The following is a 24,021-nucleotide window of genomic DNA, read 5'->3' as shown; positions in this document are numbered from 1 at the left end:
TGGGGATAAAAAAAAAAAGTGGTAAAAGATAGTCCCTGGCATCAAGGAGCTTACAGAATAATTACCATGTGATTTTTTTATTATAATATAATACATAATATAAAAGTCAGCTACTAAGTAAACCACAGAATGACCCTACACTAAATGTATCTTACTTAGAGACTTTCTTTGGTTTTCCTCTCACTTCTGAGCCAAAGGGGGAGCCACCTAATCCACAGGCATGCTGTAACTCAGAGACATCATTCTAAAATATGGAGAAGCAGAATGGCAAAAGACTAGCTTTTTAATATAAATTCAATTGAGGGATCTGAAAGACCTTGGACTCAGGAACACAAGACCAGATAGAGGCCAGCAGACTGGAGGACACTGAGAATTTGCTGTTGGGAAGGAGCTAAGCAAGGTTAAGGAAGAGCTGATCTAGTATATATCCATTGGATGAAAAAGCTCATTATCACAGAGTTTCCTATTTAACTAATTATTGACACCATCTAGTGCTAAGTTTGGATGCTCCTACCTGCTAGAGTTCAAATGGTGGCAATTCTTTGAGTCCAAGTCCCAGTTGCTAGACCCTATTTTTAGGTCAATCATTACTAACTGCCTAGGTATATAGGAATGAGTGGAAAAGTTTGAATCCCAGTTCTGCTGCTTACCAACTGTGTAAAGACATTCAGAAATTCATTTTACCTCTTCAGAATTCCATTTCCCCATTAGCTAAATGAAGAAGTAGGATTAGACCATCTCTCTGGTTACTTACATCTCTAACATTCTATGAGCCTACAAATTCTAGGGAATAGAAACTTGTGCTAGACCAGGAATGGCGAAACTATGGCATGGGTGCCAAAGATAGCACACAGAGCTCTCTCTGTGGACACACAGTCTCCCCCTCCCAAAGTCTGTTACTAGAAAGGTAGGGGGACTCGGGCAGAGCTGCTCCTCTCTCCCTCTCTACACTTGTTGAGTACCTTCCTCATTTTACCTGCCCCTCCACCCAGCAGCCCAATGGAGCACTTCCTCCCTCCCTTGTGGGAAAGGAGGGTGGGGAAAAGGAGGGGTTGGGCACAGCACTTTTAAAGGTTTGCCATCACTCTGCTAGACTAATGAAGGTCAGCATCTTCTCAGCAATTTCTAGTCTTCAATATTTGCCTAGGGTAATGACAGGTTAAGTAATTTTCCCAGCATCACACTACTAATGTGTCAGAGGTGAGACACAAATGCAGACCTTCCTTTTTCTAATGCCTAATACACCAAGGGACATTAGTACCTCCTAAGCCTTAAAGTGCCATAGAAATGGATATCATCATTACTATGGAAATAAGTCCTCTATTTACTAGGGCAAAATGCCTCTGTTGCAAGAAAATTACTTTGTAAATCAAGGGTTTCTAACCTTTTTTTTTTTTTGGTATTATGGACTACTTTGGCATTCTGGTGAAACCTATGAATCAAATAAAATACATAGCATCACAAAGGAAACCAATTCTACTCAAATACAGTTAGTAAAATATATGTTCACAGACTCCACGCTAAGAATTTCTAGCTACTCTGTGACTTTCTATGATAAATGGTGATGATGGGACAATGCTTTGTACTATGTAGAAGCTATTAAGTTCTTATACACATCAATTATTATTTTCAGGTCAACATGAAGGGGAATAAGTCCCTTCTTTGCTGAGATCCAAACTATTGGGCATTAATACTAAGGGGAAAGAATTTTGAATGAGGGTGCACAGAGATGGGGACTAGGAGGGTGATGGCCCCCAGAAGTTTTGTGCCTAATGGGCTTTCATTTTCCACAATGCTATTTCCAGAGTGACTGATGCTCGCCATCTTTTTCAGGGTCTATGCTGATCATCACTGGTCTGGCATACTTCCTCCTGAGCAAACGTAAGAAAAACAAAACTGGTTGTACTCCAGAGCAATACACAGACCCCTCTGCTAGTGCTGTGAGCACCACAGGACACGGGGATACCGAGCAAACATACACCTTCCACAGCTCCTTCAGGGAAGAGCCAACCTCCCTCTTTGTCCGTATGAAAAGCATCTTGAAGGGGAACCAGAAGTCTCCCCCAGCCAGGCCTCCAGACACACTGATGGAGCTGGTTCTGGAGCCAGCTGATTTGCTGCCTGGAAAAAAGCAGGTGCACTTTGAAGAGAAGGTGGTCAAAATCATCCCCTCTATCACCGAGAGCCTGGATGACAGAGACAGTGAACCAGAGGAAACCACATCTGATACGGTGCCCATCATTCCCCCTCCAGAGGCCCCTCTTCTTATGTCCTCTCTTGCATCCACAGGCTTGTTTTGAAGAGTATTTAGGATTCCCCTTCCATTACTCATCACAGAGGGCCCAAAAGGGATTCCCCCAAAAGTTTCAATTCATATTCCCACTCCTGTAAGAGCCTTTGAGTTTCAAAGACTCTCCAAGGAATTTATGAGGTTTCAGAAGGATTTGGGTGTCAGAGGTCCCCATGGAACTTATGGAGTCTCCAAGGATAACCCTACAAAGATGGACCAGCATCCCCTGATGTATGGTTAATAAAGCTCATTTCCTCTTATTTTAGATTTTAGGTTGAAATCTGGCCTCACACACTTTCTAATTATGTGACCCTGGGCAAGTCACTTAACCCCATTTGCCTAACCCTTACTCTTCTGTCTTGGATTTAAAGGACTTTTAAAAAAGACTGTATTCAGTCCCTCAGGCAAGAAATAGTCTATAACTAGAGTAGCCTTGTATTGGTCATCCAAGACCATATATCTCAGATGTAGTTTACCAGGGAATCCATGTGCCTTTTAAAAGAGCACAAAAGATATATGATCTTGTTGAATTTAGAGTCTGTCAAGAGGATTTATTAATCAGACACTTCCCAGCCGTGTGACCCTGGGCAAGTCACTTAACCCTCACTGCCTAGCCCTTATTGCTCTTCTGCCTTGGAACCAATACACAGTATTGATTCCAAGATGGAAGGTGAGTTTAAAAAAAAAAAAAAAGAGGATTTATTAAGCACCTCCCGTGTGCTTTGGGGCCAAAAGGAGCTATAAAGGAAGCACAGTCAGTGTTCATTTTTGAAAGTTGGCCACCAGATGATGAATCTTATTGGTTTTGATGGCTCACCAAAAGGACAAACATCCCCACTTTTAAAAGGAAAACAAAAGTCTGAATGAGAAAATGAGAATTTCATAACAATTCTCAGGTAATTCCCCAGGTAACACCACCAGTTTCTAGTTTCCAAAGAGGGAAGTCCTTTAATCTAAGAGGAACTGAAGACATTTATAATTCATCTGCTGTGATATCATGACACAAGCCATTAATTCCAAGCATTTTGCATGAGGAAATTCAATATGGAGAAAGACTCCACAGAAACTATTGACAGCAGGAACTCTAGTGACCGTGCTGGGAGTTGGGCATGACGTCCTCTGATTGTCAGGATTGTGTGATGAAGTCTTTTCATCCTGCAAGAGTTCTCTGGCTTATCAGCATGTCCTGGATAAGAGGAATAGTCTTGAATCAGTGACAAACCTGAATTAGCAAACACTCATAAGCAAGTGAAAGACCACAGGTCAGCCCAGGAAATCAACCCCACTGATCAACAAAGTCTCTAAAGAGCTTTGCTTTAATAAGGAAAATGCTTCATAATGAACATTTCAATTGTCCATGTGTTCTAAGGTTCTGAAAAACAGTTCATCTGCTTTTGACAAACAAAAAACCTCCCCCACCATTCCCTTTGCACTATTAATTTGCACTTTCTACAGAGATTGAGTAAACAGAAGAAGAGAGAGGAAGGAATAGTAGAGAAGGTGGATGAGGAGAAGGGAGCAACTGAAAGTCTGTGGGACAGGATGAGAGGGAACAATGGAGCTGGGAAAGGAAGATTGGGCATGGGAGTTGGAGGGACAAAGAGTGTTGGGCTACATGCTCCAGCCTACATTCCTTAGGGCTTTTGCTCTGGCCTATAGAAGGGTCATAAGCTCTTGCCAGCTACAGATCTCCTGGACCAAGGCCATATCCCCATCCCTTAATACTGGAAAGAGGACTGAAGCCCAGGCATCTAATGCCACCTTCACCTCTAACTACCAGTATGCTCTTAGGGAAGTGATTTTCCCTCTCAATCTCAATTTCTTCATCTAAACAGAAGACAGAGGGGGCAGCTGGGTAGCTTGAGAGTCAGGCCCAGAGATGGGAGGTCCTGGGTTCAAATATGGCCTCAGACACTTCCCAGCTGTGTGACCCTGGGCAAGTCACTTAACCCCCATTGCCTAGCCCTTACCACTCTTCTGCCTTGGAACCAATACACAGTATTGATTCCAAGACAGAAGGTAAGGGTTTAAATTTTAAAAATAAATAAATAATGAATAAAAATAAAAGGAAAGGCATAAATTAAATGACCTAGAAGGTTCCTTTTACCTCTGTATTCTCATCAATCTCACAGTCATCAAATCTAAATGAATGGAGTTTTGTGTCACCTTAGAGGAAAACAATGTAAACACCATAAGAACTCCATTTTCTCTAATAATGAGGATCTATATAGATAGAGAGAGAAGAAGTGACTAAAATGCTGGAAGCATAAGTTGGAGAGTGATGAAGGAGTTTGTTGAATTTTGAAATGGATTGCTCATCACAGATGATCCCCTTTGGGGAAGATCCCAAAGGAGGGATTCACAACCAGAAGTAAAGAGAGGGAACAAACTGCCACAATGTCATTTAGAGATGTGATCATGGGAAGTTTGAATATTTCAAGGATGGAACCTCAGTGCCAGGAAGATCCAAATTCAAGTTATTATTCCAATGACAGACAAACTGCCTGTGTGATTCCAGTAAATTATTTAACTTCTCAGAATTCAAGTCATCTCTCTAAGGTTGTAAATTGCAAGGAAGATGCTGACCAATAGAAGGAGTTTCCTTAACCAGAAGTTCCCAATAATGAAGAAATTAGAGGTCTAAGACTATCCCTATATATCAATAAAACCCAGATATTGCAGATATCCAGGTGTTGAACTCAACTACATGTCAGTACCACTGAATTTAGCAGGGGACTTCTTTAACTTTGTGAAACTGGACTCATGGGAGTAGAAAGGCTTAGAGTAGGGACGGGGGTGAATTACTCTCAGCCCATCATGCTAAGTTTTAATAAACACTTGAAAAAACATGGCTTTGGATACCCTTTCTTGAGCCGGCATCTGTAATGGAAAATTTTTTAAGTAACAAAACATTTAGGAGATTAGCAAGTTCTGAGATTGCTTGGCTTCCTGAAACATGTAGATCAAGTGGCCATCAAGGATTTATTATGCCCCTCCTGGTGGCAAAGTCTGATAACACCTATTGGAACACCTGCGATCTTACGCAGTGGAGCCAAGTTCAATTCCCAACCCTGGGTCCTGGCTGCCAAATCAAAGAGGAAGTGATGATTTCATGCAACTGTTTTCCAGATTTAAGTCAGTGAGTAACTGAAAGGGACAGAATCTTCTCGAGCCTAGAGATAAGGTCAAAACAGTCACCCAGAAAAGGGAAGTATTTGGGGGCAAACTTAAGGCATTTTATGGATGTTACCATGCCCTTTGGTAACCCTAAAAGTTTAAGAAGGTCTAACCAAGATAATGGAATTGATATTGGAATTTAGAGGGTACTAGCAACCCCGGCAATCCTTCCACAATGTAGAAACAACTGAGAATTGCACTCGTTGGCAAAAATAATTAGTTAAAAACAGGAAGCTGCCAAATGAATCCAGTTCCTTCCCTTATGTGGCTATACCCTAGATGTGTCATTAGAAAAAATGCAACACTTAGAGATTGAAAAGACCTGAACACTTACTAGTTATGTGACTCTGGGTGTGTCACCACCTTGGTCAGACTCTGTTTCCCTGTCTGCAAAATGGGGATAATGACAGCACTTATTATGAGCATCAAATTCAAATATATTGTATATGTGAGTGTGTGTGTGTGTGTGTGTGTGTGTGTAAAGGCAAACTTTAGTGTGCTATATAAATGCTAACTATTATTATAATATATTTCTATCTGAATACAAAAGAAAAGAAAAATATTTTATTTCCCCTCCACCAATGGCATTTGTTAATTTGCTGATACTGACTCCTGCTCTGAGTGTAAAAACTAGGACCCTGCAGACTGATATCACTATATCTTCTTTTTAGCTGCAGAACCCAAGAGTGAGTGAATTCCTGTGACTTTCTTTCTAGTCTAGAATAATAATAAGCATTTCCAGAATTCCAAGCCCAGTGCTTTCATTTATAAAATGTGAAGGGTTAGGGGCAGCTGGGTGGCTTAATGGATGGAGAGCCAGGCTTGATGATGGGAGAGTCCTGGGTTCAAACCTGGCCTTAGATACTTCCTAGCCAGGTGACCTTGGTAAGTCACTTAATTCCACTTGCCTAGCCTTTTCCTTTCATTTGCCTTGGAACTGATACTTGGTATTCATTCTGAGACAGAAGGTAAGGGTTTTTTCGTTAAAAATTAACATTAGAAAATAATAATCTCACGCTTTCAAGCTGTAAACAGGGTGATACAAAGACTGATTTTCCTCTGGTCAGACTTGAAAGAATTTGCCTGCTCTGTTCCAGGGGAGCAGCTAATACAAATCCTTGCTCTGCTTTTCCTCTAGAGTTATCCCCAGTTACCTGACTGGGGAGAAATTTCAAAGATCATCTAGTCCCACTCCAACATTTTACAGGTAAACTCACTGAAGCTAAAGTTAGGTCAGTGTCTTCCCCAAGCAAATACAGACAGGAAGCATCAATGGTAGGATTTAAATCCAGATCCTCTACCTTGAGAGCCAATTTCCACATTATGACAATCAAAAAAGCACTTTCTTTATAGCAGTTCTATGAAGTAGCTAGTACACAGATTATTTTTGTCTTATTTTACAGGTGAGGAAACTGAGGTTCAGGGAAGTTAGGCAAGGATTCAAACTGCTATCTCCTGATCCCAAGTCACCCTTTCCACAAACTTACAATCCTCCAAACTATTTTAGTTTAATTTCTAGTTATTCACTGGAATTCTTTTCCAACTCTCAAATTTCTCAAAGGATATAAGACCTTTCTATATGCAATCAAATATGAAAAAAAAAAACCTGTTGACATAACACACACACACACACCAAACCACACCCAGTCATCTGAAGACCTCTGAACTTGTGTGAACAAAATCTTAATTGCAATTTCCTTTCTCCAAACTAATGCAACTCTCTGGCCATCAACTTTTCACCCTGACCCTCCAGCTGTTGGAAAAGTCTTTAAATCAACAGAGAACCAGAAGGCCTGGATGATTATCCTCATCATGCCAAGGATTTGAAGGGAGAAAGGCCTTGTCCTAAAGAAGTAAACAGGAATTTCCTAAGTGATAAAGGGCTCATGTGACCCCTCACAGCTGGCCTCCGACATCTTCCCAGTTGATTGTTCAAAAGGATGGGAAACATAAATTTAAACATTTAAAACATCAAACAACAAGAGCAATGCTTAAATGAATTGTTTTGTTAAATTGAATTTTACACCATGGCTTTTCAAAATGAGAAGGGTTAAAAACAATTTGTTTGTGATAGAAAGAGCACCTTATTGAAGGTAGAGGTCAAGAATTTGGTGTGGTTCTCCTGAATATGGGGCTTTCGGTGAGTCATTTCTCCTCTAGAGGTCACAGTTTCCTCATCTGTCAAAAGAAGAGATTGGAGATGATTCCTAATTAGGACTGTTCTGGAGTGATTTGGGAGACAATTATATGTTCAGTCTGAGCTTCAATGCCTTGGAAATTAGCAAAATCTGAGCTTGATTTATTATTTCGTTGATTGTCTCTAGACTGAAGAAACTGAAGGAGAAAATGTTAATATTTCCGATTAAACTAAAAAGTGTTTTGTGTATTCATTTTTTCAGAGCTGCTTAATAAAACAGTTATCAGTACACCACTGACTAAGCTCTCTTTCAGCTCTAACATTTAAAAAAAAATTTACCTTCTTTCTTGGAATCAATCCTGTATATTGGTTCCAAGGAAGAAGAGTGGTAAGGGCTAGGCAAAAGAGGTTATGTGAGTTGCCCAGGGTCATGCGGCTAGGAAGTATCTCAGGGAAAATTTAAATCCAGGACCTCTAATCTCTAGGTCTGGCTCTCAATTCACTGTTGCCCCCAACTCTAATATTCTATGAATCAATTAAAAGACTACACTCTTCAGACTCTTCCTAGCTTCATGACCCTGGGCAAGTCATCTAACCTCATTTGTCTAGCCCTTGCCCTTCTATCTTAGAGCTGTTACTAAAACAGAAAGTGCAAAATAAATAAATAAATAAATAAATGGATAGATGAATAAATAAATGAATAAATAAATAAATTGATTAATTAATAATTAAATAGATAAATAAATGAATGAATAAATAAATAAATAAATGAAGGATTATAAAAGAAAGTAGGATCTGAGATACTTCATGGCCAGTCAATACAGAGCCTCAGAGTCAGGATCATCTTGGTTCAGATCCTCCCTCTGATTCATATTGGTTCTATGTCCCTGGCAAAATCAGTTATCTGCTCAGGTACCTCCTTCAAACTCTCAGTGGTAGAGCAGGTACCTGTCTGCCTCTGTAAAGGGAGTTTCCTCCTCGAGAATTCACACCACTGATGAAATGACATGTCCTGTCCAAAAAACAAAAAGCAAACAAACAAACAAAAAAACCCAGAATCATAGAATTTACTGGGGAAAATGAACTTCAGAGTTCACCTAGCCCATCATCTCATTTCATAGAAGTGAAGTCCATTTGAGGGATAGACTCAAGTCACTGTGCTAATTGCTTTATAAAGCTTTGGTCCTCACTACAACCCTGACAGGTAGGTGCTATGATTATCTCATTTCACAGATGAGGAAACTGAGGCAGACAGCAATAAAGTGGTTTGGCCAGAATCATACAGTCACTAAATGTCTATGGCTGGATTTGAACTCCTGACTCTGAGCTTTACTGCTAAGGTATGTAACTTCCTTGAGAGCAAGGACTGTCTTTTCTTTATGCTTTTATTTATATGCATATTAAAGACAATAAATGTCATTGTATGCCTCCTGTGGCTTAGCCAACCAAGGTCATATAGCTAGTAAGCTCAGACCAAGAATGCAAGCATAAGTTTTCAGGCTCAAAATCAGATACTTTTTCCTCAAAGCCAACTTCTGAGCTGAGTCAAAGCTGGCTGTGAATAATAACAGTCTAAAGAGAAACATAATATATCCTTTTTCCTTTTCTTTTTGTCTTAATTTCAATGAGAATTCTTGTTTGTAAAAGATATGGGGAACCTTTGCTGCAAGAAGAAATTTTCTCTCTCTCTCTCTCTCTCTCTGTCTCTCTCTCTGTCTCTCCCTCTCCCCCCCCTCTCTCTCCTCCCTCTCTTTCTGTCTCTCTCTGTCTTTTCCTCCCTCCCTACTCTGTCTCTTTCTCTCTCTCTCTCCCTCTCTCTCTCTCTCTGTCTGTCTGTCTCTCTCTGTCTCTCCCTCCCCCCTCTCCCTGTCTCTTTCTCTCTCTGTGTGTCTCTATCTATCTCTCTCTCTCACTCTCTCTCCCTCCCCACCCCTGTCTCTCTCTGTCTTTCTGTCTCTGTCTCTGTCTCTCTCTCTCCCTCTTTTCCTCCCTTCCTTCTTCCTCTTCCCCTTCTCATAATCTTAATGAGTTGCCTGGGATGCACTGATTAAGTAATTTGCCCAGGATCATACATCAAGTATATATCAAAAACAGACTTAAAACTCAGGTCTCCCAGCAGTCTTTGAATTCATCTCTCTAGTTACTAGAGTCTAGTATATCAGCCTATCTCTCTGTAGGAAGTGGGTATAGTCATAATTTGGAAAGGGGGAACATTAGGAAATGTGGATGGAACCATTGCAAACAATAACCCCCCCCAAAAAAACTGATAAGTTGATAGATGGAAGACTGTATCACAGTACAGTTCAAAGAGTGCTGAATTTGGAGTCAGAGAAACTGGGTTTGAATACAAAGTACATTTACCAAAAAAACTGATAAGTTGATAGATGGAAGACTGTATCACAGTACAGTTCAAAGAGTGCTGAATTTGGAGTCAGAGAAACTGGGTTTGAATACAAAGTACATTTACCGTTATGACCTTGAACAAGTCACAAGCTCTCTGGGCTTCAATTTTCCTCATCTGCACAAGAAAGGAGTTGAATTCCTGGGTCCCTCCTGGCTTGAAATCTATTATCCATGACTTTAGTGGTCTAGCCTAACCCTCAGCTATATACCTTCTCCAATGAATACTATAATCGAAGAATCAATAAATAGGAAAAAAAGTATAATAACTTTTTTAAACTAGAGTAAAATTCATATCCTCAGATTCTAAATCCATGGCTCATTTTATCAGACTGAAGGCACACTTGGATTAAAAAAAGAAAATAATGATTTTTGGAAAACTCTAATAAAATTTCCCTCTCAAGTGATAATAAATAACTTTATGCTTATTTATGCATGACTTCACAATGTGTGAAGATGGCCCACATGCCCCACCCCAAGTCTTTTCTTCCACCATAAATCTTCCTCTCTGCCCTTCAAATTCCTCTCTTTAGTCTTCTCTCACTTCCTCCAGATCTCCAAAAAAAGATAAAGAGTTTTTTAGAAAAGAAAATCAAAGAATGATGTGTAGCGACTCTTGTGGCAGAGAAGAGGAGGCAATGTGGAGAGAGGAGACAAGCAAAAACAATTTCCCAGCAACTTCCCCAGTGAGACGTGTCCTTTACGGAGTCTTTAACCTTCATATTTTCAGGACCAAACAAGTCCCTTCATTTTCAATTTGTCAGAACATTAGAAGGTGTGTCATTTCAGTTGCTAGGAGTGACATCAGACTGTTTCTCTCATTGCTTTGGGAAATATTGTTGGGGAATCAGGCCCATCTGTATAGCTTTCTGTTGCCATTTCATCTAAGAAGGGGTTGGCGCTACAGTCAGGCCAAGGTCTGCTTTCACGAAGAAGCGGGGAAGATCATGAGCTGGCATGTGTTTCACGAGTAAACGACCTGATATAAGGAACAAAGTTTCTATATATGTCCATGTTATCCTAAGAGTTCCTCCTTTCAATTGGCCAGTGGTTACAGTTCTCCCATGCTAAATTGTCAGCTCTGGTGATAAGGCACAAGGCCAATGCTATCCCTTCATTCAAGGTTATTCCCTTCTGTTTATAGTCCAACTGTTTTATTAATGAAGACATGTATGTACTTAATTAAATCTTGTTGTTTCCTTCCAAGGTGATGCATCTGTCCTTTGGAGTATAAGTCCTGCCCTGGGAAGCAAGAGATCTAGGAAGGAGCAAGCACTTCTTCAGTGACTACTATGTGCCAGGAGTTGTGCTAAGCCCTTCACAAAATATCTCACTTGGTTCCCATAATAATCCTAAATTGGGTGCTAATATCATCCCCGTTTTGCAATAGGAGAAACTGAGACAAACAGAGGTAAAATGATTTGACCATAGCTATTGGATTTCAACTCGGGTCTTTCCTGACTCTAGGTCTAATGTTCTGTCTACTTTGTCACTGAAACCTCACAAACCTGGTAGCAAAGATTCCATTTACAGAAAAGGGGAATTGAAAACTTAATATAAAAGCTAGGTTCTTTCCTACTGCTAGATATGAGTTTTAGGCATCTGTCCCCTAAGACTTTATTCCTACTAGTCCAGGACTAATAAGAGTTCCTTTTTTTTTTCTATATTACTTTACTCATTGAAGCCATAATTTACTATCATTGGCAAGAGTAAAAATATCCAAGAACTGAGTTCTCAAGAGTTTCTAAAGTGAATAGCCACATTTTCAGTGATGTAGAGAGCCATCTGCTTACAGTTTGAGGACTAAGAGTGTGTAAAAATTAAAATTAATCTCAAATAATAAAATATTGTATTTTAAAGATTTATTAAAGATCATTAGAAGTAAAAGGTTTAAAAGGGATACAAAATAAAAACCACATGCCCATGGCTAATCAGCCATTTCAAAACCCCCGTGCTTGCCATCCTTGCCTTCAAGCCCAAGAGGCAGGACCCTCCACATCACTGCCTAATATCCCCTGTCTACAGGAAGTACGGAATGACCGGAAGTCAGTGGGCTCCCGGGAAATGTAGTTCTTTTTTAGGGTAACAGATTTTCAATTATATAGGTGGGATCTGCCAGAATAGAAAAGAATATATGTTTTAATGAAATCATGGGAAGAAATTTAGATTTAGATAGATTTAGAGTTAGAAAACCATGTAGACTACCATTTTACAAAAGAAGAAAGAAGAGAATATGGGAGATGAGAAATAAAAAACCAGACCAAAATGTAATTAATAAGTTCAAATTGCCATGCCCAAGTGAATCAAACATCAATGGAAATGACATTAAAAGAAAAAGTATTTATATCTGTTTCACTACCCTTGCCTAGACTGGTGCAAAGAATTGGAAGATGTCATTAATTAGCCACTGTTACTGATCTCTCAAAGATCTCAAAGATAGAAAATATGGAGGCACCGAAGGACTAGAAAAAGAAAAACAACTCAGACTGCAAAAAGGAACAAGAAAGAAAAAAGAATCTATAAACTATACAGGTCATCAACATTGATAGGTTCCTGGAAAACTTTTGAAATGTATCATTGTTTTTAAACCCTGTCTTAGAATGGATACTAAATAGTGGTTCCAAGAAGGTAAAGGCAATTGGGCTTAAGTGACTTGCCCAGGGACACACAGATGTCTGAGGCCATGTTTAAATCCAGGTCTTCTAACTGTAGGAATGTAAATGCTAAGGGACAGAGAAAAATTATAACAGATATCTTTAAGAGGAAAGAAGGAGAATTTGGATACAAGCCCTGGGGGGAAAGGAAGATGTTGGGATTTGACTGTTTTTAACTGTCACTCCTGATTCTGGCTTTCCACTGATGTGTAATTGAAAAATCTGTTACCCTAAAAAAAGAACTACATTTCCCAGGAGCCCTCTGACTTCCTGTCTTTACATACTTCCTATAGACAGAGGATATTAGTGAGTGGGCAGTCCTCTTGGGCCTCTTTGGCTTGATGACAGCAAGCATGGTGGTAAGCGAGGGTTTAAACTGGCTGATTAGCCATGGGCACATGGTCTTTTTATTTTGCTAACTTTTTATTCATTTATTTCTAATGATCATTAATAAATCTCCTAAAATAGAATATTTTTATTATTGAGATTTAATTTTAACTTTTACACTGAGCTGGAAGAAAGATCTTTGCTCTAGCATCCCCTGGGAAGAACTAATCTTGTGGAAAGTTTAGGGATTCTTGGGTAAGAGAATTTGCCTTGGAGTAGACTGCCTTTTCCCTGGAGGACAGAGATTCACCTGACTGAGAGCTACTGGTCAGAGATCCACTTGGCTAAGGCAATCCCAAGGGTTTGTCACCTGGGACTCTGGGTTACCTAGGAAGCCAACACCAGGCTTGAGAGGGGATTCAGGCTACTAGTGAATCCTGTCTCAGCCTTCTTAAAGTTAATCTGGGTAGATAGATTAGCAGATAGATAGCATTTGGGGTTTTAAGTAAGAATAGGGAGTGGATAGACAGGGCGTAGAGAAGCAATGAAGAGTACCTCTCATGAGGTGCAAAGAAGATGGTTTGAGTCTAGATCTGTAGTTTTAAGACCCTTCCTATCCTTTCCCTTTACTGCAATGATCAAAATAAATGTGGTTTCAAAATCCCAAGGGTTTTATGCTTTGCTAGGCTTGGGGAGGTCCCTAGGTGGGTGTTTATCATCTCCTACCCATCTAGGCCTTTCCCAAACAAAGGGAGGCCTTTACCTCCCTTTGGAGGAAGGATTTTATGTCATAACTCTTGGCCTTGTTTTCTATCCACTGGGCCAGCTAACTGACCCAAAAATGAACTAAATGTATTAAAAAACATGGTACATGAGCATCTAGGAAAGAGAATAATGATCATAAAATAGGCCAAAATTTGTCCAGAAAAGGTCATATCAGTTTACCTTCATTTCTTTTTGACATTTATTAGACTGGTAGATCAGGGGAATATTATAGGTATTATATCTAGATTTCAGATTAGCATTTGAAAGAATCCTCATTCTATTCTTGTGTATAAGATAGAGAGATATGGGCTATAATAAAAAGTATAGTTTAATGAACTCAGAACTGGTTGAATGTCCACACCTAAAAATTAGCCATTAATGAGGTGATATCATTTTGGAAGGATGCCAGAAAAGTTGCTTCATCCTTACATCCATACAATTTAGAGCTTTTATCAGTGACTTAGATAAAGGTCAAGATGGCACTCTTATCAAACTTGTGAATGGTGAAAAGTTAGGAGGGATAGTTAATATTCTAGATGGAAAAATCATATCTAAAAAAGACCTCTTGAGTTTAGAACATTGGGCCAAATCTAAACATATGAAATGTAACAGGGATAAATATAAGGCCAGAGGATCATAGATTTTAAGCTTTCAGTGACATCAACTAGACCAATTTCCTCATTTTACAAATGAGGAAAATGATGTTTAGAAACTTTGAGTGACTTAACCAAGATAATACAGGGAGAACTTGGATCTGAATTCAGATTATCTGATTCCAAACCCATGCCTCTACCACAATGAAGACTTGTACTTGGATTCACAAAACAAGCCTCTCAAATCCAAGATGGAAAAGGCCTGTGGAAATATTAATTTTCATGAAAATGATTGTGAGCTTTAGTAGATTTCAAGGTCATATAAGTCGCCAGTGAGATATAATAGTAAAAAATAATCATGCTATTTTCAATTTCATTAAGAGCAGTAAAGTGGAATATGGCTATTCCTTCTTTAGACTGTCAGTTTCATCATTTTGTGTGGCTCAGGAGACTTCCAAAGTCTCCCGCCTATTCCTACCTAAATCAATGTTTTCTTAAGGGACATGGGTCATATCTCGAGAAAATGCCAATTACTCAGAAACCAAAAAGCATTTCTGGAATCATCATTCAGTTTCTTTGAAGGATTACCTCCTATCTATTTAAGCAAATACTTCCTCAGAGCCTAGCCTTACAAAATTCCCAGTACTACTATCGATTCCTCAGTCATAACTCTCATGGTCACATTCTCAGGTGTGAGCTGAAAAACTGTCTCACTGGCCTCAATATTAGTGACCTTCATTGTACACTCTCCCAACACTTTTATTTTCTGTCCAATCTCTTTCAAATGTCTCCTGCCCCTGATATTAGCAGTCCTCTATGCCTTTCACCTCCAAATACAAAAGAAGACACTCTGGTGCCTCAGTTCCTTATCAATTCTCAGCGGTGATCATGGGAAATAAACCCTATGGAGATGCGTGGTGACAAGTGCTTCTGTAAGATGCTATGGCAGAAGCTACACAGAAAAGAAAGTTCTTGCCACCAAAGTCCCTGACCTTATCTAATGGTTCAACATCAGAAACTGATTTTATCCATGAAAAAAAGTTTAGAGAAGAATATTAGCATCTGCTGTGCTTTGTATGGGCAATTCAGGGAGGACTAGCACCTTTGGTGTAAGGGCTTGCTCAGGCCTTTTCAGGGATGCTCATCCACCTTTGGTGTCCACCTCCCACCCAACTCTTACCTATAAGTAGTTCCAAGAAGCTGTAACATGTGCAGTGGCTACACTCCATTAAAAACCATTTCAGCAGAAGGACTAAACCAGGATGAGGGAAGCCAAGAGACTTTAAACCTGTTGGTGATCTCAGGGGATATCTACTGCAAGCTTGGGAAGACTTTTTCTGGGGGAATGGGTAGATGAGAACAATTTGTCCCAACAGCTATGAAGGTGGCTGGAGCTAGTGTTATGGAGTACTTAGAGCTCGGTAAGACATTGGTCTTACCCAAGGTCACCCAAGACCAAGGTCACCCACTGCATCCCAGGCTCTGCTTGTCCCGACTTTTGTCTTCCCACTGGACTTCAGTGCCTGGAAGAGAAAGAGGCCGACTCTTCTGAACAAGTCTTCCTCACTAAAATCCAATCAGATCAAGTCAAAACATCATTTGTATGGCACAATCATTTGCTAAGAGTAAATACTTAAATCATTCATTCATTCATTCATTTCTATCTTTTTTAGATTGTTTTATGCCCACATTAATATATAAATATTAACATAATAAATGTAAAGTATTATAGCAACATTGCTACATTGGAGTAACATACTGTGCTTAAACGATACAATAGTACAGAACAAGCAAATTCAAATCACAAACAGAGCACCAATGACTTTTTCATATATCAACAAATAGCAATTAGTTATTCACACAGTAAAGTTCAAATATTTTAAATCACATTAACAAGAATCTAGTAAGTGGCTAGGTTTAACAAGAATTTAAGTACTTAGGGGTTACCAGTGGATAGAGTACTAGATCTGGAGTCAGGAAGACTCATCTTCCTGAGTTCAAATTCAGCCTTAGACATTTACTAGCATTGTCACCTCAACAAAATCACTTAACCCTGTTTGCTTCAGTTTCCCCATCTGTAAAATGAGATGGAGAAGGAAATGGAAAACCCTTCCAGTATCTTTGCCAAGAAAAATCCAAATGGGGTCACAAAGAGTCAGACATGACTGAAAATAACTGAACAACAAATGTGTCAGGCATTGTGCTAAAAACAAAGGATAAACAGAAAAGGAACAAAAAGAGATAAAAGAATTAAATAAACTTAACAATATCATAATAAAATTTTTCTGCTAATATGAGCTAGAAATTATGTCAAACTCACTTAGATTTGCTCATTCCATCTCCAAAGAAATTAAAAGAAAATAAAAATTACAAATTACATTAAAAAATCAATTCTATGATACAACCAGAAAGAAACAAAATTATATGTGCCTCAGATAAATCTTCCCTATGAAAACAAAAGGGAAAATGTAAATTAAATATGTTTTCCTGGCTGGGAAGACAAAGTCTTAGGGTCAAAAATATCCTAAACCATCTGTCCAAGTCAAAGAAATTTCCTGCCACTCAAATTACTAGCCTGACACAACCACCATTTGAGTTTCAAATGGGCATGTAATGGTACCAGCTCCTTCACATGTTTGCTGCTTCTCAAAGTCCTTTCTCTCTGTTTAGAGGTTTCTCCCTGAAGAGAGACCATAAGTGAATATGTCCTCTCTCGAAGCTACAAGGTCGCTCTCCTAAACTCATGTCAACTCTGCTCTCATTCAGATCAAGCTGCTTCAAATAATCTACCAATTAGAAGAGTCCTTTGCAAATATAATGGAATTGAACTACATGTTATATTCTAAAAAGCACCAACCATTATAAATGATGGGTTGTCTTTCTGTGGAGGCAGATTCAAAAGGTATCCCAACCCACCAAGGAAACATTCAGCAAGACCATAATGTGCCAATGAGGACATCCTCTCCAAAGAACCACGTATCACTCCAATCCCTCTTTCTACTTCATCATTTATTTCATTACACCAGCAAGCGACCCTCTCCATTAACTGCGATTGTTTCCACAACATCCAATGACTAAGACATAATCTATGTTGTGTCCTTAGATATCCATTTCCTCATTGTCCCTGTTTCTCCATGGGTTCCTCTTCCCTCCTTCCCACCACATTCAAGATGTCTTGATTTAGACCTATAACCTCCCTTATACATCATAAAGCTCCATAGAAATGTATTGCTATAACAATAATTTTTATTATCATCATTATTATCAAGGAATATCATTTCTACCCAAGCATGTATTAACTTGGAAATAACACAGAACTACCAAAGAAAAACTACTCTTTGATCGGGAAAGGGATAAGTCCAATATTTGGCTCTTTACTCAGAGTCTGATACCACAACTTTTACAGGGTTTACACCGTGGACTCTGGGGACATTATCCCTGGGAGTACAAGAAGACAACTCCAAGGAACAAAAGAATTTGGGGAATCTATATACTATTTGGGGAATCCAGGGGCAGGGAAAGATGATTGATTGATATTACCATGGTTACAAGTTAATGGGAGTGTTCAAACTATACTGACAGAATACAATCAAGCTTGGGAAAAGAATCATAGCTAGAGCCTAGGATCTAAGGGAAGGAGCTTCTTACTGTGGTTACTAAAAGGGTGGTCCCTGCCCAGGTGTGGGTCTTCTTGGGTGTAAGGGGAAATTTTAGGGTTGTGACTTAATCTAAATTTCATTGGTCGCCAGGGAATATCCCAAATAAAATACCCAAGTCAGTTTGGAAATTTTATGGTGGTTTAATTAATATAGAGGGAAGGAATTAAGAAGAAGAAAGAGGGAAAGGGTATAGGATTTCTCTGGCCTAGCCTGTGCCAGGGGGAGTTCAAAGACCTCCGCCACCAGATCTTCTCAGAAGATTAGGAGCTTCCTAAGAAGATAGTGTTTTGGAAGGTAAAGGAGAAAGGAATCAGCCTAAACTCCAAGAGAGCTCAGAGAAGACGCCTCACCTGAACTAGGTTACTAAGCTTCCCCTCAGTAGTGCATCAAGGACACTCACCACCAAACCCCAACAATAGCTGCCGCCATGCTAAGACACCAAGACACTCAGCATGCTGCCTCCAGCCACCTCTGCACAAAAAGGCCAAGAGAGGAAGTGACGCCAAATATATAGGCCATTTTTACATCACTTTCCTGTGTCTAACATGTACCAATGGTAGCTGAAGCTTGACTTAGGACAGTCCATAGTCTGTCAGTTGTTTCTGATTTGTCATTTGCTAGCACATGTCTGTCATAGACCATCCTTCTCAATATTTAATTCTTAAGTAGGGTGGAGACATTCCTGTTTTGTTAGACTAAGCAGGGTGGAGTAAATCTAAAGTTCACATGGAAAAGGGTCTCTGATCCAATAGGGTCCATTATTCAGTCTGAAGCTGCTAGACTGAGATTCCCTTCAGGGTGGATTCTCACAGGAACAGGGAACAATTACAGACTTTGGGGTCTCCAATTTACAATCTAGTCCTGAAACTTGGGGTTCATCAGATCTTACTAAGCTATGAGTTAGGAGTTTTTAGATTCCATGTTGACACATGCTGCCATTGACTCAACCATCAGTAGTAGGAGTGCATTTTAGGGTCTTAGAATTTCAAATTTAGGGGTAGAAGAGACCTCAGAAGACCTCAAACCATCTACCCTGATCCACTTACATACAACAAAGGAGAAAACTGAGCTTCAAGGATATCAAATTACTTTCCAAAGTCACAAGATGACTTCCCAATATTTTACAGAAGTTACAGTTTCTGAGATCATAGCTTTAGAGCTTAGAAGTCAATTAATCCAATTCCCCTATCTTAGAGATGAAAAAATAGGGGTTAAATGCCTCACCAAGTATCATGCATATAATAAGTGACAGGCCTAGGATTTGAATGCAAGTCCTCTGATTTCAGAATCTAGTTAAAGAATCAATAAGGATTTTAAAGTATCTAATGCCAGACACTATTCTAAATCCAGTGCACAGAGCCAATGTGCTTCCCACTTTAGCACAAAGTTATTTTTATTTTTAAATTGTTTCTTAAGATTATCCCTGAAGATACCCACTAGTTTTAAGCAGATCAAAGCTATCAAGTAGTTAAAGACTAAATCTCTGATTCCCCCCAGTTATGGAACAAATTTGGTCACCCAAGAATGAAGTTATGGATAACTCAACATAGCCAGCTCCTCATCACTGCTGAGGAATGGACTTACAATGACCCTCCTTTTCATAGTAGGTCAGTAGAGACAGTGCAAGCATTCATATTGAACTGGAAGAGAGCCAGAGACATTGGCTTTTGAGTAGGCATGGAGCAGCAACTGGAGAGCATTGCTGAATGCCCACTGTGTGCATACTAATCCAACCACACCTGTTGCTAAAGAGAATTGATTTCCCCTACCCCCACCCCCCATGTCTTCAAGTTTCATTGATTTTTAGCAAACCAAACTCATAGTATTTAGGGCATTTATAACTTTATAACTAGCCAAGCATTGAGTTCTTAGGACAATTGTCCATAATTGGGTCCCATAACTAGGGCAGAGTAGCAGGTCACAAAACCAGCAGAACTCTCCTACTTTAGTGAATGTAGTGACCCAGGATTTAATTTTCTCTCTTTTTTAATACAAATACAAATTTTGCCTCTTGTGTATAATATATAAGGAAGCCAAAGAACAAGATTGATACCATGGGAGGTGTCCCAATCTCACAAACCAGGATCACCCTTGATCCTCCCTGTTATACTAATTAATACTTATGTCCTACTTTAAGAGCTAGAAACCACTTAACATATATGATCTCATTTGAGATTCACAACTACCCTATGCTAAAATTCCATGATTGTTACTATGTGGAGTGAGAAATTAATGTGTTATTCTCAAGTTATTAATATTTCCAAAAAGTTAGCTCTCTTCAAGCTCCCTTCAATACAAGATTAGACTCCCCCCCTTCTCCCAGTAGGACAGTATTTTGAATTAAGTCTTTCGAGTTTGTTTTGGAATTTGCCTGAGGCAGGAATCCTAGGCTAGACTGTTCTTAGACTCTAAAATACCCATGATCAGATCTCAAGTATCAATCTTGAGTATTCTTTTGTCTTAGAAATTATCTATTGTATCTTTCTATTGTATTGTATCTATGGAAGCTTCTTCCAGGATGTCAAGCCCAGTGGCTTGACATATCCTTACATATCCTTACACCAGGCCCTGTTAGATAATCCAGTCCCAAACTACTCCCCTCTTTCTATCTGTTTCCAACTTTCTGAACATTTCTTTAAAATACTGATTTGCTTTTCCACAGTGATTCCTCAATTTCTAGAAGATATTAATTTGCTTGAATGTGTCCATTGTAAAACTATTCAACATTCTGTCTCCAATCATTGTTATAAACCCTCAGGGAGGCATGATTGTATCAGAATTCTCCATTAAGTGATTTTTCTGTGAATTTTGGGGCATTTATCTTGGGTCAATGACTTGAGGCAGTGCTATGCATTTTCTCTGTAAATCCTTGGGGGTAGCATCTGTCTTGGGTCAATGACTTGAGACAGTACCCTGCCATTTCTCTCTCTCAATAAAGCATTATATTTTAAGTGATGGATTTCTCTGGTCATATTGTTTAAGAGTGGTTAGAGGGTAAATCGTAGTATTTTCAAGGTCCCCTCAATTTCCACTATGTCAATTTTCCCACTGAGTAAGCAAACAGAGGCTAAGAGGCTGTGATTTTCGCAAGTCACACAACTACAATAGGAAGTGACCCACTGGTATTCAAACCAAGCTTTTCTTGGTCAGAATTCTTTATACTATACCCTAATAATCTCTCAGTTACCCCTCTCTCAGTTGTATGGATAAATCTAAATTAAAGCTGGCTGTAGAACAAGCCTGTTTCCCTCCTGCCCTCAGATTTAATTCTGACCTCATGGAGAGTTTAGACTTATTTTGACTCTTTGAAAGACACTCTCAAGGAGATTCCCATAATCCAGTAGTTTCCCTGATAGTAGACCTGTGATGATGAACCTATAGTACAAAAGATGGCATGCAAGATGCCTCTGTGGGTACTTAAAGTCAGCTGGGAGATTAATAACCACTAGAAGTAACAAAATAAAAAGATAACAAAATAAAAACCATGTGCCCAAACTAATCTACCTATTCAAAAAGCCTTATTCACAGCTGCAAGCCACTATAGGAAGGAAAGAGATCAAGACCAGCAACCCCACCCAATTTATTTCCTTGCTACATCAGCACATAATGACAGGAAGTCAGGAGGTTCCTGGGAATTGTAGTTTTTAGGATAACAAATTTCCAATTACACATATCATTATTATGGTAAAAAAAAATTGTAACTGGAGAGACAATACAAAAAGAAGATATGCAAAATATAGGAAAAGCACTTTTGAAAATGGAACTAATTTTTAATGGAAAGTGAAAACTCTTGTCTAAAGTCTAGATAAGTTTATACTAATTAGCTATCCTCAAAAGCCCATGAAATATCTACTCAGTTTTGTGATTGATATTTAATTATTTCACTTTCAACCAATTAATTTATATACCACTCTGTTTTCTAAGGGGTAAATCTAGAGGTTTTTGACTGAATATATTATGCTAGTGGTCGCCAGGGATTAATTGAATCCCAATAAATATACTCAAGTCAGTTTGGGAATTTTATGATGGTTTAATTAATATAGAGGGAAGAAATTAAAAAGAGAAAGAAAAGGGTATAAGATTTCTCTGGCCTAGCCAAAGCCAAGGGAAGTTCAGAGAACTCAGTCATGAAGCCTCCTCACAAGATTAGAACTAGTTCGACTTCCAGCCAACAGGTCTACTCTGAGATAAGGGACCTCCTAAGAGGATAGTACTTTTAGGAGGTAAAGGAAAAAGGAATTGGTCTAAATCACTCACCCAGGTCACTCAGGGAAGATGCTTCATGTAACCCACACTACAGAGCTTCTCCCAATTACCTCACCATCAAGCTGTGACTAGCCAAACCACCAGGACGCTCAGCAAGCTGCCATGAGCCACACCAGCCAGAGTGAGAACCACGCCTCCCCAAAAGAGACCCGCAACAGGAAGTGACACGAATATATAGAGCTTTTTGTTGCCTCACTTCCTGCATCTCACATTTACCAATGGTAGCTTAAGCTGGATTTAGGACAGCCCAGGAGGTCTGTCACTTGTTAGCACATGTCTTTCATAGGCCATCCCCCTCAACACTTAATCCTTAAGTAGGGGTGCTTATATTCCTGTTTTTTTAGGATTTTTAAAACTAATAAAGATATAGAAAATCTAAAATTCACAATTTTTCACGAATGAAAAATCACTCTATCACAGGAACTTTCATAAGGAATAGGGAAATGAAGTGAAAAATGAGAAAGAACTTACAAAGTCTAATTTTAGGGGGAAAGTACACCATAAATATATCATTACATTAAAATATAGTAATATAAATATAGTAGAGAATATTAAATATATTGCAAATAAATATAAGGGAATAAAAGAGGGATAAAAAGGAAGAAAAATATGAAAGATATATGAAAAAAACAGAATTTAGACTTCAGGATGATTTTTAAACAACATATAAAATTACTGGAATACAAAGAGAATTACACCCTTTCACTGGGGGTGCAGGCTTACTCTGTGATGATGCCACAGGTCTCCTGGCTCCTGGACGAGGTGGGGCCCTGGTCCCCACTCTGGACTGCTACCATGCACAACACTGTGCTCTGACCTGATCTGAGATCAAGTCTGTCCAAACACAGAGAGGCAGGAGCAACTGAGTCACTCTCTTTACAAGAAACTGGACAAGAGAGGGCTCCTTGTAGCTACAAGGGGGCTTGAGGCTCTTTCCTGCCCAAACCCTGTTGGCTGACCTGAGACAACATGGAAAACAGATCCATTTGGCTGGACAAGGGGATCCTGTGATTCTCTTGGCCCCTCTCTCGGTTTCCTAAGAACCCATTACAACAAGAACACATTAATAGAAAGCCTCCAGAAAATGTTACCCACCTCCATGTGCTAAGACCTTTCTCCATATACAGCTCTCCATCCATCAGTCTAACCACACTGAGGAAACTCTCAGTGAGCACAAAGGAATAGATGGGCCACCAGATGGAGGGAATGAGGAAAGATTGGAGGCAGAAGGTCTTGGTTTTCTTTTTTTTTTTTTAACAATATTTTATTTGATAATTTCCAAACATTATTCATTGGAGACAAAGATCATTTTCTTTTCCTCCCCCCCCCCACCTCTGACACACGATTCCATTGGGTATCACATGTGTTCTTGATTCGAACCCATTTCCATATTGTTGGTATTTGCATTAGAGTGTTTATTTAGAGTCTCTCCTCAGATATGTCCCCTCAAGTCCTGGAGTCAAGCAGTTGCTTTTCCTCGGTGTTTTTACTCCCATAGTTTGTCCTCTGCTTGTGGATAGTTTTCTCCTAGATCCCTGCAGATTGTTCAGGGATATTGCATTGCCACTAATGGAGAAGTCCATTATGTTAGATTGTACCACACTGTATCAGTCTCTGTATACAATGTTTTCCTAGTTCTGGTCCTCTCATTCTGCATCACTTCCTGGAGGTTATTCCAGTTCCCATGGAATTCCTCCACTTTATTATTCCTTTGAGCACAATAATATTCCATCACCAACATATGCCACAGTTT

At 39.3% G+C, this 24,021-nt stretch overlaps 1 protein-coding gene and 1 long non-coding RNA gene across 4 annotated transcripts in view; one reads left to right on the top strand and one right to left on the bottom strand.

Annotated features, from left to right (window-relative positions):
- Nucleotides 1-5,139, top strand: part of TMEM72 (transmembrane protein 72) — a 63,246-nt gene extending 58,107 nt beyond the window's left edge. Inside the window, exon 5 of the mRNA XM_016428224.2 lies at nucleotides 1,834-5,139. Within this exon, the coding sequence (XP_016283710.1) occupies nucleotides 1,834-2,300 (467 nt within the window). The 3' untranslated portion in view covers nucleotides 2,301-5,139. The remainder of the gene's footprint in view (nucleotides 1-1,833) is intronic.
- Nucleotides 3,212-22,400, bottom strand: LOC103106473 (uncharacterized). 3 transcript variants are annotated; one of them, XR_001626456.2, is made up of 3 exons: nucleotides 22,260-22,400; nucleotides 15,524-15,866; nucleotides 3,212-3,476 (listed from the first exon to the last, which is right to left on the bottom strand). It is a non-coding gene; the product is annotated as an uncharacterized LOC103106473 (long non-coding RNA). The 3 variants fall into 3 exon arrangements; XR_008912051.1 differs by lacking the exon at nucleotides 22,260-22,400 and adding an exon at nucleotides 18,403-19,761; XR_008912049.1 differs by lacking the exon at nucleotides 3,212-3,476 and adding an exon at nucleotides 7,454-7,645.
- Nucleotides 22,401-24,021: the final 1,621 nt, after the last annotated feature.

Source organism: Monodelphis domestica, chromosome 1, assembly GCF_027887165.1.
Source record: "Monodelphis domestica isolate mMonDom1 chromosome 1, mMonDom1.pri, whole genome shotgun sequence".
NCBI lineage: Eukaryota > Metazoa > Chordata > Mammalia > Didelphimorphia > Didelphidae > Monodelphis > Monodelphis domestica.
This window is presented reverse-complemented; position numbering and strand designations above follow the sequence as displayed.